The sequence below is a fragment of the Eufriesea mexicana genome, unplaced genomic scaffold, assembly GCF_001483705.2.
Source record: "Eufriesea mexicana isolate 0111107269 unplaced genomic scaffold, ASM148370v2 scaffold2792, whole genome shotgun sequence".
NCBI classification, from domain to species: domain Eukaryota; kingdom Metazoa; phylum Arthropoda; class Insecta; order Hymenoptera; family Apidae; genus Eufriesea; species Eufriesea mexicana.
Genome location: NW_016910897.1, coordinates 891371 through 906398, shown reverse-complemented (window position 1 = coordinate 906398; position 15028 = coordinate 891371). Strand labels below are relative to the sequence as shown.

Here is a 15028-nt window from a genome sequence, read left to right as displayed (position 1 = left end):
CTATGCTAGCTAAAATTTGCGGTCATAGCAACTCTCACGGTGTCGTTTGTACTCGTCAGTTTTCTCGTTGATTTATTTTCTTGATCGTTTTGTCGAACGGAACAACCCCTGCGATCCCGCAACACGTCCTCAAGTTGCTACACTTGAAGCAAGACTCGCGGAAAAATGGAGTCAGTTCCGTATAATTATATAATATTTCTATCTTGGATGTGTTTTGCGGTCCAGTATCAGGATTATTTATCAAATTCTACACTCGTTGCCCGAGATGAATCTACATCGTGTTACTTATTAATATCCGCAACAACCTGCGTGTGCGATTTTTGCTTTTTTTTTTTTTTTTTTTTTTTCGTTTTTTTTTCTTTTTTTTGTCTTAAGCTCAAAAGAATCTGTGTCTACTACGTTCTTAAGTAAAAACAGCTTACACAACAGCCTTAAATTCGTAGTATACATTTAACCACGTATCTATCACAACTCCTCGTACTACTCTCTCCCTCGTTCTCGTCCATACCATTTTTTTTTTCTTTTTTTTTTTTTTATCGTGGCGCGATGTCTATATATCCTACTACTATACCGTCCTGGAGTCGAAAAGCAAGAACTGACCGATTTCGTGTTGTTAATTTTTCTCTTTGCTCCATAACCGTTTCAGATGTCGGTGGTGCCTTTGATATTTCGTGACTGGTGGGACGATTTCGATCGACCTGTGTCCCGAATAATGGACCAACACTTCGGCAGAGGGCTGAATCGCGACGACCTGATATCAAGGTTCTCCGAACTCAGCAACCTCGACAGACCTCTTCGCTCGATATTTCGCGACAGGTACTACCGTCCATGGAGGAACGTGGTACGTCAGCAATCGGGCGGAGCAAGCACGATTCAGATCGACGGCAAGGACAATTTCCAGGTTAGTGTGGACACGTCCAGTTTCATCGACGATCTCTCTCTACTTTCGGGTGTTTTCTTTTTTTTTTCTTTTTTTCTTTTTTTCTTTTTTTGCAAAATATACGAGTTTCTTCTTCGGGTGTTTTTTTCTTTCGCAAAATATACGAGCGAAATATTATCTCTCGCGTGATCTGTCCACCGTTCCTCGTGATTAATTGCAAACCGAACTCGGAACTTTCCCTTGCAAAGCCCTAGAGAGGATATGGTGGTGATTGCAGGATGTGTTCTTGCAGGATGTGTTCTTGCAGGATATATCGAATGGATCGTAAGATTGTTGTTGGATCTGAAGATTCTCGTGATGTGGTATATGCAAGAAGAATCGGTGTTGGTGGTTCGTTAAAGGTTCGTTGGTGTGTGGTTTCATGAGCGTGTTCCAATGATGAGAGTGGATGCGAAGAGGCTGAGCTGTTGTGGTATTGGTTTTGTTAGCCCTAATATCTTTTGCTGTCGAGTAGCGAAAGAGACGTATAGTAGGGTGGAGGTATTGCTATTACTAGTATTGTCGTTTTTCTTATTCATCGAGAATCGAATGCAGCGACTCTAGGTGTCAAGGCTCTGTTTTGCAGAGAATCGCGAGCCATATCCATAGTTATCACTCGATGGTACCGAACCACACCGATTGTCAGGGACAATAGGTATGGTTACGACTACCTTCTGCTTCGAGTGGTAACTATGGATACGGGTCAAATGTGATCTCTTGGAAGACTACAATTAACTTACTGGATTATCGAAACGAATAATATGCCAGTAATCGATGTTACGATCCGAAGGTATATTTTTTATCGTGTCACCACCAAATCTGGTAGTGGAACCGTCTTGATTTTTCCCTTTCTTTAGATTTGAACTTTAGACTTTCCCTGAATAATTTCGAATTTAGTTGGCACGCGTTCTCAGGTAATCTGATGTTGTATGTGCTGTTACTATTTCTGTCGATAGTACTATGTAGAATATGCTTGCAAGAAACGAATTCTGCGGAGTTGGTGTGTCATCTATTTTACGTTTTATTCGATGCCGATTTTAGGGCTAAGCAAGCGATTTATATGTTTGCTATGTTGGAATGTGTCAAATTTCTTCTCTTTTCTTTCTCTTTATCGGTAGTAATTATTCGTTGAAAATCTACTCGACTCGTCCGATGGTCACCGAAAGTTGTCGATCGAACGAATACAAATTGTCACACGCGAAATCGTTGTTCGAGGAGGGGCGTGTGTGGGGCACACTTGGATTTCAACGCTTTACTCTCGTGCGTTAAATAGCACACCCCGCGTAACGTTTACTGTGGAAACCCCTCCGTAATTCGCTGCAATGCACGAAAAGTGACCTCGAATCGTGATTAAACGCTTGGTGCTACAATGGAGGACCTCTGGATGCTACACCGCGATTCTATTCGTCGTGAATTCTCACTTGTTATAATACCTGCGATGAAAAAGTACTGCTGCAAGGGGGGTGGCGCCGCATTGGTCCCTCGTCTTCTATAGGATCTCACGAATTAGGTGAAATCCTATAGAAAAGGAGTCAAAGAAAAAGAAAAAAAAGAAAAAAAAAAAAAAAAATAGAAAAGAAAAATTGGAAACCTTTAGTGTCGCATGAGTTTTGGACTTATGGAAAGCTTCTCGCGTTACTTTTCAATTTGAAGAACGTTCGAAACGCGCGTTGGTTCCTTAAACCTGAAGAAAAAGCTTCTCGTCGCGTTATTTCAAGAACGTTTTGGCAACGCGTCTTCCTCGAATAGAACGATGGTGGTTTTCTTCGGAGTTCGAAATATAATAATACGTAGAAATGTATGCGACACACGACTCGGAGCAACTCCGCGGCAAGTACACCCCAGAGATAGACGCGTGTGTCTCTGGAGTTTGTTGAAATTTAACGCTCTATTTACATGTAAGTTTTATTGCTATTATTCCATCGGATTTTGAAAATTCACCGAGCGTTGGCTTCCCTTGTATGGTTATTATAGCACCACGAAAATATACAGACAACGACTATCCCATAACTGTCAGGCAGAACCGGAAAGCGATGGGATAGCCGTTGCTTTGATCGATAGAAAGGTTCATATGAGGAACAAGGCTAATAATTTTCGTAAGAGTCAAAACTGAACCGAGAGAAATGAAAAAAGAACGAAGTTATCTCGAAATGTTAAAGAATACGTATGTAAAGTGTGGGAAAGTTTCGACAAGATTTTACACCATACAAAAGTTGCCGAAGATTACTCCTTCTCTGGTAGTTTATACGTTGGCTCACCCTCAAGAGTGTGTATCGATGAAAGTCACCGAAAAGAAGCGAACCTCTAAAAATTAATTTCAAAATATCGCTATATATAATATGTATATATATATATATATATATACACACTTAATACAAAGCTTCAAAGATCAGGAAAGTTATTTTTCTTTGTAACTACGTATTGGTATTTTTCACAATTCAAACTGGATAAAACGCCTGGAATATTAACCTTTCGAGCATAGAATGTTTAAAAGCACACCACACACAATCTTTGTATCTTTTTTTTTTTCTTTTTTTTTTCTTTTTTTCTCCCCTAATAACTGTTTCACACCGAATACAAATTTACTTTATTCCGTTTCCTCTTCTTTATATAAGCGTTGTAACTTAGTAACTCTCGGTTCGGTATATCAAAGGATTAGTTGAAAGCTTCTTTTATGTAACAGTATGTTGTTATAGTCACAAGCTAAATATGTTGAATAATTTGAATACACTGCATTAGAACAGGCTAAACATTTACTGGCCCAGTTTTTAGCGCCTCTCTTTTCTGTAATACCGTGCAATAAGTGTATTTTAATACAGTGAGCGGATTCTGTCCATTAATTGTCGATTATTTGTCGATTAAACTTAGGCTGAGACAATCTAAAGTGATAACCTTGCTTTTATATTGTTGTCCTTTATAGATTTTTACCGTAGGTGTCGCATCCAGTAAGTACGGAACGTGTTTTGAAATAAATACGCGTATTCCACACGAACGTAAGAAAACCGAATAAAATTAAAAACCTCGATTCTCGAAATCCCGATGTTTCGAATATTTTCAAGACCCAAAAGAGAAATACGCATAAGAAAGGAAAGGAACGCAATGAAACGAGCGCATTCGTAAAAGGAATACGGAGGAAAATAAACGTGGTGACGTAGGATTCTAAGGAAAGTATAATGAAAATAAAAGGAAAATATCGGGCAAGGGAAAAAATTCAGTAACACGAACCAAGGGGGGGGGGGGATTAATCAGATATCTCTACGATCGAAAAGTAACTATACGAACGTAACGTTCTAACAAAGAACTACTATTATCATCGAATGAAAAGCAATTGCAACTGAGGGGAAGAAATAAAAAAAAAGTAAAATAAAAAGTAAAATAAAAAGAAAAAAAATTAAAAAATTAGAAATAAACGGCCACTATTAGGGAATACGGTTAACGAAATGAACGTAAGGACTGGAACACCAGAAGGCCCGAAAACCGATTTCTGTTTCTGCCACTACTACTATTACTATGACTACTGCTATTACTGCAGATGTTGCGGCTGCTGCTGCCTTTCCCCAACATGTTCTTTTTTCGCTGCATAATTTCTCTATCTCGATTCTGATATGTCAGAGACATATCCAACAAATTTGTTTCTCTTTTTACGTTTAGATCCCCTTTTTCGAAATGATTCACAGCTCTGCGTAGTGGTGTAAAGATTCGGAACGCTTTTCGGGACTATTATAAATTTTGGTTGTTGGTTCTTTTCTTTTGTACAGAGGAACCCCCCTCCCGGGAGGAAGAGGGGGGGGCTTAAAAAGATGTTTTTTGGTAGGATGAAGTCAGGTCTCGAAAACTATTTTCTTTTTTCTCTTCAAAATCGACTCGAGTAGCAAAAAATTGTTAAAATTTGTAGAAAAAGAAACGTTTACACACTCCGAACGTACACGCGACTATTTTTCTGGCAGACACGCGCTTTTTAATACCGGAAGTTCCTTCCTAAAAAATCACAGTTTAACCGGTTTTCGCCATTTTTTTTTCCTTTTTTTTTTAAATACTTGTTTTCTTTTTTTCCTTTTTGTCTCGTAAATTCACGAAAGGATTTGTATTTTCCCGCGCTCAACAAACCGTGCCAAATATTTTTATCTTGGAAATATTCAAAGAGGACGAACTCTTTTTTCTCTTTAAAATCCGAAAAGTGGATCGTGTCACGTAGGTATCATCAGTCTTCTTTTTATCTTTGTTTACAGAAAGAACCGAGAAAGTGTGAGGTGTGTGTGTGTGTGTCGGAGCACCCCCCCCCTGAAACGGGGGCGTCCGCTCTCGGACTAAAAAACAGCTTTCCCTTAAAACTTTCGGATCTCTCTTTTCGCTATATATAATAATCTCTATATAAAAATAAGTGCTTCTCGAATCGTCAACGATAAGACCATAGAAAACAATCGAATACGAAATATTCTATATATACAAAAATAAAGGCGCGCAACGTCTCTTGTTCTCATTGTATACAATAATGCAGCAGCACTCGAGATTTAAAATCTGTCTCTGTTGGTCTGTTGTTATTTTGCTGGAGGTACGAAAGAAAGCGAAGGTTATGTCGTATTACAACCTTCAAGACATTCCTCTATTTCGTTTGTCAGGTATTTTCATCTCGTATTTTGACTTTTAAAAAGAGCCCGCCGGCTCTCGGGATCACGCGAGGATCACCCGAAGAACCGCGGTTCCCTTTCTCTCCGCAACTATCAAAGTTTCTCTTCTCTTTCTCTCTTCCTCTCTCTCTTCCTCTCTCTCTCTTTCTCTCTCTCTCTCTTTCTCTCTCTCTCTCTCTGTTCGATTACAATGCGAAGCTGCTAACCACGATAGGATCTGTTTGTCAAAGTAAAAAACACGCGTGTGAACGCGACACAATTCTGTTTCGTTTTGCTCAATAGCAATAAATTATCTCACCTACTTTGCATATGTGCTTTGCTCGTCTCTCCGGCGAATAAACGAAAAAAAAGGGGGGGGGGAGGGGAGAAACGATGTTACAAATGGGCGGTGCTTGTCAGCTACATCTTCCCGGTTTGCACGCTCTCGACGTCTATTATTTTTGGTGAAAAATCGAAATTTACAAAACTCTGGCTGTTACATGAAAGAAAAAAAATCAAGCGAAAACTTTGCAAACGGGAGAAAGTAGAAAAAGCTGGGGGAGATTTATCTCCTACATTTTCCTATTACGTTTGCATGTCGTTAGACTCCGACGACCTTCGTGATTAGAGAAGCCTACTCTGTCGTAGGATAATTCGCGTTTACCGGAAGAACGGATTTTCTTATACTTTTCACCGATTTACTCTCTTCCGTCGAGTACTGTTATATTACTTTAGAATGGTCAGAAGCTTTAGAAACGGTTGTGCGTATGGTAGCTAATAATGGCTGAAATTTGTGGTATCCAACAACCGGATACCCAAAGGTTGCTCTTCCGGAAGAAGAAATTATTTCGAAGTATAAACAGGCTGGTATTAGCTAACGAGTGAATTGTACAAGTAGTTTCGGTTAGCAGGCGAAGTCTAAACTTCGCCTGCTTAAAAAGCGGCGTTAATTTAAACGAGCAAGCTTCTCCCGATAATCGGTGTAAAAAGCCTGATACTTAACTTTCGCAATAAACGATGATCGTAGAGAGTGAGCGGGTATATTATAGACAGATGCGGCCCAGAATCGGATGTATTCAATGGTCGTTTGGATCTTTGTTATAGCTTCTGTGATACATCGTATCTATTACACGCAACATCGTGCTCCCAGAAAAAGATATATCGCCCGTGTTTTCGACCTTTTAATTCCCGGTCTGTCTCAAAATGCTTCGCTCTGATATCTGCACAGGTAATACTGGACGTTCAACAATTTTCACCGGAGGAGATCACGGTGAAGACGGTCGGTAACAACGTTATTGTCGAAGCCAAACACGAGGAGAGGCAAGACGAGCACGGATTTGTCAGCAGACACTTCATACGGAGATACGTCTTGCCTCCATCTCACGACGTGATCGATATTACCTCGAGCCTTTCTTCGGATGGTGTTTTAACTATCACGGCACCCAAAAAGGTAAAGAGACGAAGAGAGCTCGGTGGCGAATCCGAGCAAAGGAACTCGCCCGACGTGTCTCGGTTCGCAAAAGCTAGAGCAGCGCACTAGGAAAATGATCCGGTTCTCTTTCTAGCTCTTTTTTTTACGTTTTTTTCCCGTTCTATTTGATTCTGTGTACTTTTTGTTCTCAATTCCAACGTTCCGTTTGCCCTCGTGGTAGTATTCGTTTAGACAAGATGGAGCCGACGATATTTTCTCGACCTCAAACTACGAGTCTGCTCTAAACTATAAAAAGAACGTGACACGTTGTATTAAAGGCTTTCACGTGGATGAGGCACATTCGTAGAAATATCAACGCGTTTATCGACTTTAACTCGAAATCCAAGGAGCGACCTCTTTAAACAAGCTCGACTCGAAACCGGATAGAGAGTTACATTACCGACAGAGAATATATATATATGTATATGAAGTCTGGGCGAAGGCAACTTAGAACTAGTTAAAATCGATAAAGTTAGAAACTAGCGAGTGCTCCTCATCGAGGTGTATTAAACGAATCGGTACTTTACGATTCTCTCAACACTGAGCAGACATCGTGAAAATACACTAATTCCTATTTAACACAGAAACACTAAGAGTGACATCTAGTGGATGCGTAACTAAACAGGCTGGAGTGACGCTACCACCGTACCAACTTTCCGGTACAAAATATTTCTTCAACGTATGAAATATTTCAGAATTTCTAATCAATACTTCGTTTATAGTATTTTCAATAGTAATTGCATTTTGAATGGAATGATTTAAGTAGCGACACACCGTGAGCCCTAAATGTTAATTTTCGGTGATCTTATATTATTAACGTTAAGATTGTAGGAGAGTTAAATACATCGGTTCAATAACCGCTTACCTAATAGCATGTATCTCGAGGTGCTCTTCTCAAATTGTTCAAAATGTGTGAGGAAATTTCGAACTCTAATCAGACCAGATTATGGTTGCGTACGGATTGTTCAAGCACCGACCCCGTAGGGTGCACTATAAAAACAAATATAAAAAGCCTCGTTTTGATTCTCTGTTTCGTGATCCCTCTTTACTATGTAACGAGGTATAATTTATCGTATATTTTTTTCAGGGAGAAACGCCTAGCGAAACTGGACGAATCATCGATATCGTGAAAACAGGAGAACCAGCAAGTAAACCAATCAAAGTAGAAACGACCACGGAAGAAAAGTAATATTGCCCCCGAAATATTTTCTAACGCAATAATTATCCATTATTTTTTACATTTAAGCATTACGTAGTCATACGTATTACCATAATGTAGATTTGCGTAGCAACAGCACAAAGAATTAAAATCGGATAAAAAATTTTGATAATATATAGAAATTTTTAAACCCCGTAGGGTTAAATCGTCGTAAGAGGATAAAATACGAGACATGAGAAAATCCAGTTATTTGTTAAAATATACTTATACAAGATACCCAAATTTCATAAATACCAGGCCGTCTTCAACGGTATTACTTTTGGTTTACGTGTACAGTTACAACTGAATTCAGCAACGATCCAGACTACGCAATTTCAGCAAATACTACGCAATAATATAACATTTATTTATTGTATAAATTTCAGTTGTTCGTAAAACAAAAGTAATATCACAGAAGCGGAAGCCTTCCAAAAATTTTCAAAAAGCCAAACCAAAGGGCTACGATTTAAAGAAAAAAAAAAAAAAAAAGAAAAAAAATAAAATATAAGAAAACAAAAAAATTTGAAGGAATACCCACGGTAAACTGTCGCGCTCCGCACCGATCCGTCTCGTCTACATTTTCACGTCGTGTTGTCAGCAGCCTCGTGGACCACGTAAAAGAAAGTAGAGGTATGTTCACTGGTTGGTGGGTCTTCGGGTGTTCTCTGCGTCCGAACTGAACGAAAGTTTGTTTACGAATGCGCCGAGTCAAGCCGGCCGGCCCTCTTATATAGGCGTGCGGCGTCGCAGTGCTGAACGTTCGAGAAGTTGCACCGGCAACCGGCACCTAATGCGCATTTTCTTTTCACGTACGATTTCGTCGATTTTCCATAGGTTATCCAGGAGCCACTAATACCACCGTGTTTCTCGTGTCGAGAGCTATCGTTTTATTATAAGATCATTCCGATTTTCCGTGTTTTCGGGGAAAAAATAAGGAAAAACCGAGTATTGATCGAGGAAGCGAGAGACGAGATTTCTGGTACATTCTCCCACCTAACCCCACCATAACCTAACTCACACAAACGAACGCTTCTTCCTTCTCGGTTTTGTACGGTTAAAACGGTTGAAATACGTGCGTGATGGAAACAAGGAACGACTAACCTCGTGTTATTTGGCTGTTTGTTTTCGTCGTTACGTCAGGGGAAAGGGCTATACCAAGAAAATACGTAATTCCCGAAATCAAGGACAGTCCGAGGTCGCCCTTAACGGTCGAAGTTTCTACGCGTGTTTCTAGAACGTTCCAGGCTGAGTCACGCCTCTCGTTAATTATCTTAGCGGTATAAAGACGGAATTTTAGGAAACATGGTTTCCTACATCGTCGGCTTATATTCTACGAGTATCTAAGCTTCGAATGAACGTTTCTCTCGTTTCTATTGGCTTTAATAGTCGGAGATAAGATTGCAGTTTATTGTTCCGCAAGAATAAGCGAGACAGCATATCTTTGTTCATATAGACGCTATGGTGATGCAATATTCCTTTTCGTCGGAATCATTCAGCAAATGTTCACCGAATTGCTACATAATTTTTCGTAAATCTGCAAAACTGAGCAGTTATTCGCAACCATATGTTACTGGAAACGAATTCGGTCGATAAGGTAGGATAAAAAGTGACGCAGAAGAAGAGAAGGAAGCTCGTTACCTTAAGATAATTCAAAGGCGTGGCCGTAATACCAGCGCATATGACGCAATAGATGGCATCGTGTTTGCAAACACACGTGAGCCACATATAACGCGACATGGGTCAACATACCGAGGTTATTGCGGTTGACCACGGCCGGAAAAGTAACGTGACACGCTAATCACGCGATAATTTTATCGCGTTCGCATAATTACGCGACGCGACGATCTTCCAAACCCGATGCATTTCGTCTTTACGCAAAGGGCACGTATTATTGCGCAATACAGGCTTCGCGCGACAGCTGTAGCTCTATCGATTTTCCCAGCGCGTCTTCTGGCCTAGGTGCACGGTGTCTTGGCTAAAAGACGCGTAATTGATACGAGTTTATTCATGGGAATAAGGGTCGTGGCCAAGACGCTCGGTATACCCATTGGCATGGGGTCTTTTGTACGTTTTCCAAACGTATAATAGACGGAATAGCGAAACGGGATTAACTTCGTGGGGACAAGGATAAAGAAGGAAACTGCCGGCCGGCCTGGTCGTAGAAACGGGAATACAATAATGCGCAGATGTTCGTGATAGATTCGCACGCAAGCAGGAGAGGCAAGAATGGAACCGGAATATGTCGGTCGACGCATCCAGCCGGATGCAGACCGCGTGTCTCCTAATGTTTTCAATGCGCTCCTTCAGGTGCACGGACCCGTAACATTCTGGAACGATACGGTTTCGTGGCTACACAACGATTCGATATACTCAGACGGCGCTCGTCCCGCATTGAATACCGTAAATTTAGTTGTGTCGTTTATGCAACCGTGAGGTCGTCGGATATATTTAGAAGCTAGCATGTAGCTAGCGATGCGCGTCTTTATATAGCTCGATGCATTGTGACGTTTATAACGTTCGTACACCTTGCGGGTCGTGGCCGTTCACGTTCCTGAATTATCTTTTATCGGCAGTTGCTACGCGCAACGAAGCAGCCATCTTCCTATCGAGCGAGTATCAAAACGAGGCCTGAATTCTGCTATAAGTTTCTGCTAGAAGATTTAATCGAAACTACGTATATATAAGCATCCAGTTTTATTTTTACCGAGTGAAATAATATGGTTGAGAACGTGGAAAAGAATGAATTTAAAAGAGACCGTATATAACGTATTTCAAGTGCTTCGGTCTCTCGGTCTCTCTAGAACGTTCCACGGACGGATGCAGTAGGTAATCAATAGCTGCAGCGGTCGAGTTTTATACATGGTGTATACATATACGTATACGAGTGTGCGCGCACGTGTATGTGTACTTGTCTCGCGCTCTTGTGTGTTATGTATACGTATATACACGTAGAGAGAAAGAGAGAAAGAGTCGTTTTATACGCTAAATACAAAACGGTGCTTTTTGTTTCTATACACTGACATGCTTTTGACCGTGTACTCTTTCGTCGTTCCTTTTGAACGGATGAAGTTGCATTTAAACATGCAATTAGCCACGACCTCGGGAAAGTAAAGTCCCGATGACATGTTTGGAATCGTACAAAGCATAAAATAAACTGGAAATGTCGTGTCCAAATAATCGTGCAGAGCTCCGTTAATTATAATTTATACAGATACGCGTAGCCAGGCCGGAATGCGATTAATGTTCTGCGGTTTCAGATAACTTGAGAACTGTCTCCCCGTTTTGTATTCCATTTTCTTTTGTCAACACGCTGCGGTTAGAATTCCGGTATCGTTCGCGCAGGAAAATACACGAAAACGGACTGTAAAAGGTGTATCATTAGAGGGCTTTAAAAGAGCGAGTCCATGAGAGAACAGTTAAATCTTTGACAAACGTCTAATTTGTTCGTTAATGTTGCTCCCCGTTTTACCCGAATTAATTATACGTTTGGAACTGATAGCAATTGCACGTCCTAATAATATCCTTCGCAAAAAAATATCAACCCGTTGTAGAACAAAGCTAATGATAGGTTTAAAACCATTGGTTCTCCTCGCGGTCTACGTATTACACGATACAGCGTAACTCAGCAGAAACAAACTTTTGTTTCATACTGCTCACCCTATCTCTGCTTTGTCTGGATCGGCGCGACGTTCTTTGTACATAAGTAATAAAATTGCAGAGACACGTTGGCTTTGCCACGCTGTAAAAATAACAGCTTAATCTAAACGAATTATTCGACGAATATAAATACCGCTAATACGATAATTGGATTTTTCTAAAATGCGCAAGATTCGCGAATCGAGAGCAATATTTGTACAATCGGTGCGTAGATGTTTCTCAGTAATTCAACCCCAATAAGCAGGATACAGGTGTGACTGGAGCTTAAAATTCTAGAAGCATCTACGAACCGCCCCATTATCGATTCACATTGTGACGACGTACTTGGGGAATATCATCTGCTGCGCAAAATTCTCATGTCAGGAATAAACGTTGTGTCACGACTATATTCTTAAAATCGTTATATTCTTGGTGTATAATAAGTACATTGATTTAATTGTCAAGGACGTTGAGATTATTGAGAAAATAATTTTAAATGGAAAGCTTATATGTACATGGTGTATCCGCAATCGAGTGAAAAATACTTGGAAAATTATATCTTATCGCTATGAATGTCGTATTTAAGAGAAATTACGTCTTACCAAGTGTTTGAGTCAACTCAAATATATTTTTCCTGTACAAACGTGCGAACTTTTAAGTTAGCGATACGAATTCTTGTATTATTTAAACTAATGTCATTTTCTCCCACTAGTATCACGATTTCAGTCATTATTAGCTGTCATTCAAGCATTTAAATTAATGGAATCACCATGTTATTCGTACAACTTAAAATTACATAATCGTAAAGTAATTAGAAAAGTCACATTTATACGATAAACTAATGAATAAAGAGAACAAATAGCGTTAATTTGTTCTTTGAAATAATACAAGCATCGTAAGAATTAGAATGACGTAAAAATGCAAGTCAAATCCGCGCCATTTTGGAGCGTGCAGCGACACCTGTGAAGGCGTCGTCAACTACATCGAATATCACTGAAGACGATTACTGACAGATGATAACCGTATTGGTCGTACCTTAAAAATTGTTAAGCGTTGTTTTCTTCTTTGTGAGGTATGAATTCGAGATTTTCCTCTTTGATATTTTTTCCTTTAATCGAATTCACGTCATCTTCGTATCTCGAGGATTTAACCGATTTCATTTCTAGTAATTCGATACGTTCATTCTGCATGTCTTCTTTCTTCTCTGCGAAAAGGAACACGTAAGTGTACGTTCCAAGGAAAGCACCAACAGTCGGTCCAAACCAGTAAACCTGCAGAAATTTTTATGGAAAAGAAAAAGAAAAAAATTATCGTTACTTATAACACAATCTAATCAACGCATCGGTGAACAAATATTTGCACTACTCTTTTCTCGAAGTTATGAGGTAACATCTCCGATCCGATAACGTTAACAAGAGGAATCTAAAGTGCGGAAACTTGTTTCTTATCGAAAATGACGAAGATCGAAGCTGGAGATTACGAGATTATATAAAATAGTACGCTACGCAGATTTGTAAATCTCTGAGAGATAGTACGTAAATTGTATTGTTTATAAAATTAAGCTTACCCATTGATCCTTCCAGTTCCCGTTCCAAAATGCGGGGCCGAAGGTACGCGCAGGGTTCATGCTGCATCCAGTGTATGGACTCTAACAAATATATTTTTGAAATTTTCATTAGTACTGCACTCCGGACGATCCTGTATTTTTAACAATCAACTCTTTTTACCGCGGCAAGTGAAATTCCAACAACGGAGAAACCAAATCTTATTGCCGTAGAATCCGTAGTGTGCGCGCATCGTGGATCCCAAGTCGCACATGCTGCGCAAAGTATGAACGATGTGCACAGAACCTCGATTAAAATGGCTTGCGTTATGCTAATTCCAGGATGAATTGCCGTCACACAGTGTCCCATCGTCGAGTTCGATCCATCGTTGAACAACTCGGGCGGAGTTATAGTCTGTTCAATTAAAAATTGCAATTAAATCGTTGCATGATAATTAACACATTCGATGTAACCGTTACGTATGCGTGACGTGTGTGATTTATCGTGAAAATCTCATATCAGATGTGCGTGACACTAACAATTTTTCATTTTCTAATCACAAACGGTCTACACAGAACGTATACACCAGCGTCATACCAGTATAACGCATTATGCGATATGTTCAGTTTTCGAAATTTTCTATGTATTAAACACACAATACGCGTAAGTGGAAAATATACTACAGACCGTGTGACATTGCTATAGCAAAATACAAAGGGAAAAAGATTATTTTTTATTGAAACGTGTAACAAAGAAAGCGATAATAAAAATTCGTACCATCAATAATCCATATCCGACGGTAGCACCAATGAATTGTCCTATTGTGTAAACTATACCCGTTGGAATAGTTTTAATTCCCAATATCACTGCGCCTATCGTGACAGCGGGGTTCATGTGTGCACCACTTATGTGCCCTAACATCTGTGATAAGAATTATACTTGTATAATCGTTTTACAATGGTAAGATCAAAGACAAAATCACAATATCGTAATCTACCCTTCGTAACTAATTAGTTGCTTTTTCTTAAACAGGAAATTGACTGTTTCTTACCATGATCAGAAGGTTGACAGTCATACCGAACGCCATGGATGTCTGTAATGGCGGCGGTAATATCGGCCCCATCGTTCCGAGGGAACCCATGCATCCAACAAATAGAAGTATCCCTGTACCCAAAATCTCGGCGATGAACATCGTCGTTGTACCCTTTTGCATGATCCATAGCGAATCTAAAACACCGTGAAACGTTCAAATCTTTAGTGCTGCCTTGTATACTCTTGCTTTACTCACTATGAGAATCTTTACTTCGGGTGTCGTTCTCCATGGTGAAACTAGGAGCCTTCAACTTAAACTAACAGCTACCGTACCAGCACTGTTACCGTAATCAGCACTCGAATTACGGTCGACAATACTAATCATCGGTGGCTATCGTACTTCGCAATAATAGTAGAAAAGAAACTGTCTTATCGATGAGTGTTAACGATACGTTGCATTCTTCGTCGAATCAGTGCTCGATTGTGCAGCTAAAGGGGAGTTACAAGAAATTTCATGTTTCCGTTATTAAAATATCGCCAAGGTCGATAATATTACACGTGGCACAGTTGTGACTCAAATGTTACGTTAAATCGCATTGAAAGACAGCGTTAGAGCTTTAC

General features: G+C 39.9%; 2 protein-coding genes across 3 annotated transcripts; one reads left to right on the top strand and one right to left on the bottom strand.

Annotated features, from left to right (window-relative positions):
• Nucleotides 1-316: 316 nt before the first annotated feature.
• Nucleotides 317-8275, top strand: LOC108550497 (protein lethal(2)essential for life). The gene is made up of 3 exons (XM_017904238.1): nt 317-901; nt 6755-6976; nt 8085-8275. The coding sequence occupies exons 1-3, from the start codon at nt 647-649 to the stop codon at nt 8184-8186; spliced, it is 579 nt and encodes a 192-aa protein (XP_017759727.1). The 5' UTR covers nt 317-646; the 3' UTR covers nt 8187-8275.
• On the bottom strand, nt 7130-14769 carry LOC108550496 (aquaporin AQPAe.a). 2 transcript variants are annotated; one of them, XM_017904236.1, is made up of 8 exons: nt 14664-14769; nt 14427-14602; nt 14153-14296; nt 13559-13789; nt 13399-13479; nt 8734-13102; nt 7863-7987; nt 7130-7243 (listed from the first exon to the last, which is right to left on the bottom strand). In XM_017904236.1, the coding sequence occupies exons 1-6, from the start codon at nt 14695-14697 to the stop codon at nt 12878-12880; spliced, it is 891 nt and encodes a 296-aa protein (XP_017759725.1). In that variant the 5' UTR covers nt 14698-14769; the 3' UTR covers nt 7130-7243; nt 7863-7987; nt 8734-12877. The 2 variants fall into 2 exon arrangements, with proteins under 2 accessions (XP_017759725.1, XP_017759726.1); XM_017904237.1 differs by having other exon boundaries at nt 14679-14769.
• Between the last annotated feature and the right edge of the window lie 259 nt (nt 14770-15028).

What these genes read in the sequence shown, in the direction of transcription:
- LOC108550497 (XM_017904238.1), top strand. Translation starts at nt 647, where the DNA reads ATGTCGGTGGTGCCTTTGATATTTCGTGACTGGTGGGACGATTTCGAT. An exon ending in ACGGCAAGGACAATTTCCAG is followed by an intron (nt 902 to 6,754) that starts GTTAGTGTGGAC and finishes ATATCTGCACAG; the next exon opens with GTAATACTGGACGTTCAACA. An exon ending in CTATCACGGCACCCAAAAAG is followed by an intron (nt 6,977 to 8,084) that starts GTAAAGAGACGA and finishes TATTTTTTTCAG; the next exon opens with GGAGAAACGCCTAGCGAAAC.
- LOC108550496 (XM_017904236.1), bottom strand. Translation starts at nt 14,697, where the DNA reads ATGGAGAACGACACCCGAAGTAAAGATTCTCATA. An exon ending in CTGTCAACCTTCTGATCATG is followed by an intron (nt 14,297 to 14,426) that starts GTAAGAAACAGT and finishes TTCTTATCACAG; the next exon opens with ATGTTAGGGCACATAAGTGG. An exon ending in GGAACTGGAAGGATCAATGG is followed by an intron (nt 13,103 to 13,398) that starts GTAAGCTTAATT and finishes AAATTTCTGCAG; the next exon opens with GTTTACTGGTTTGGACCGAC.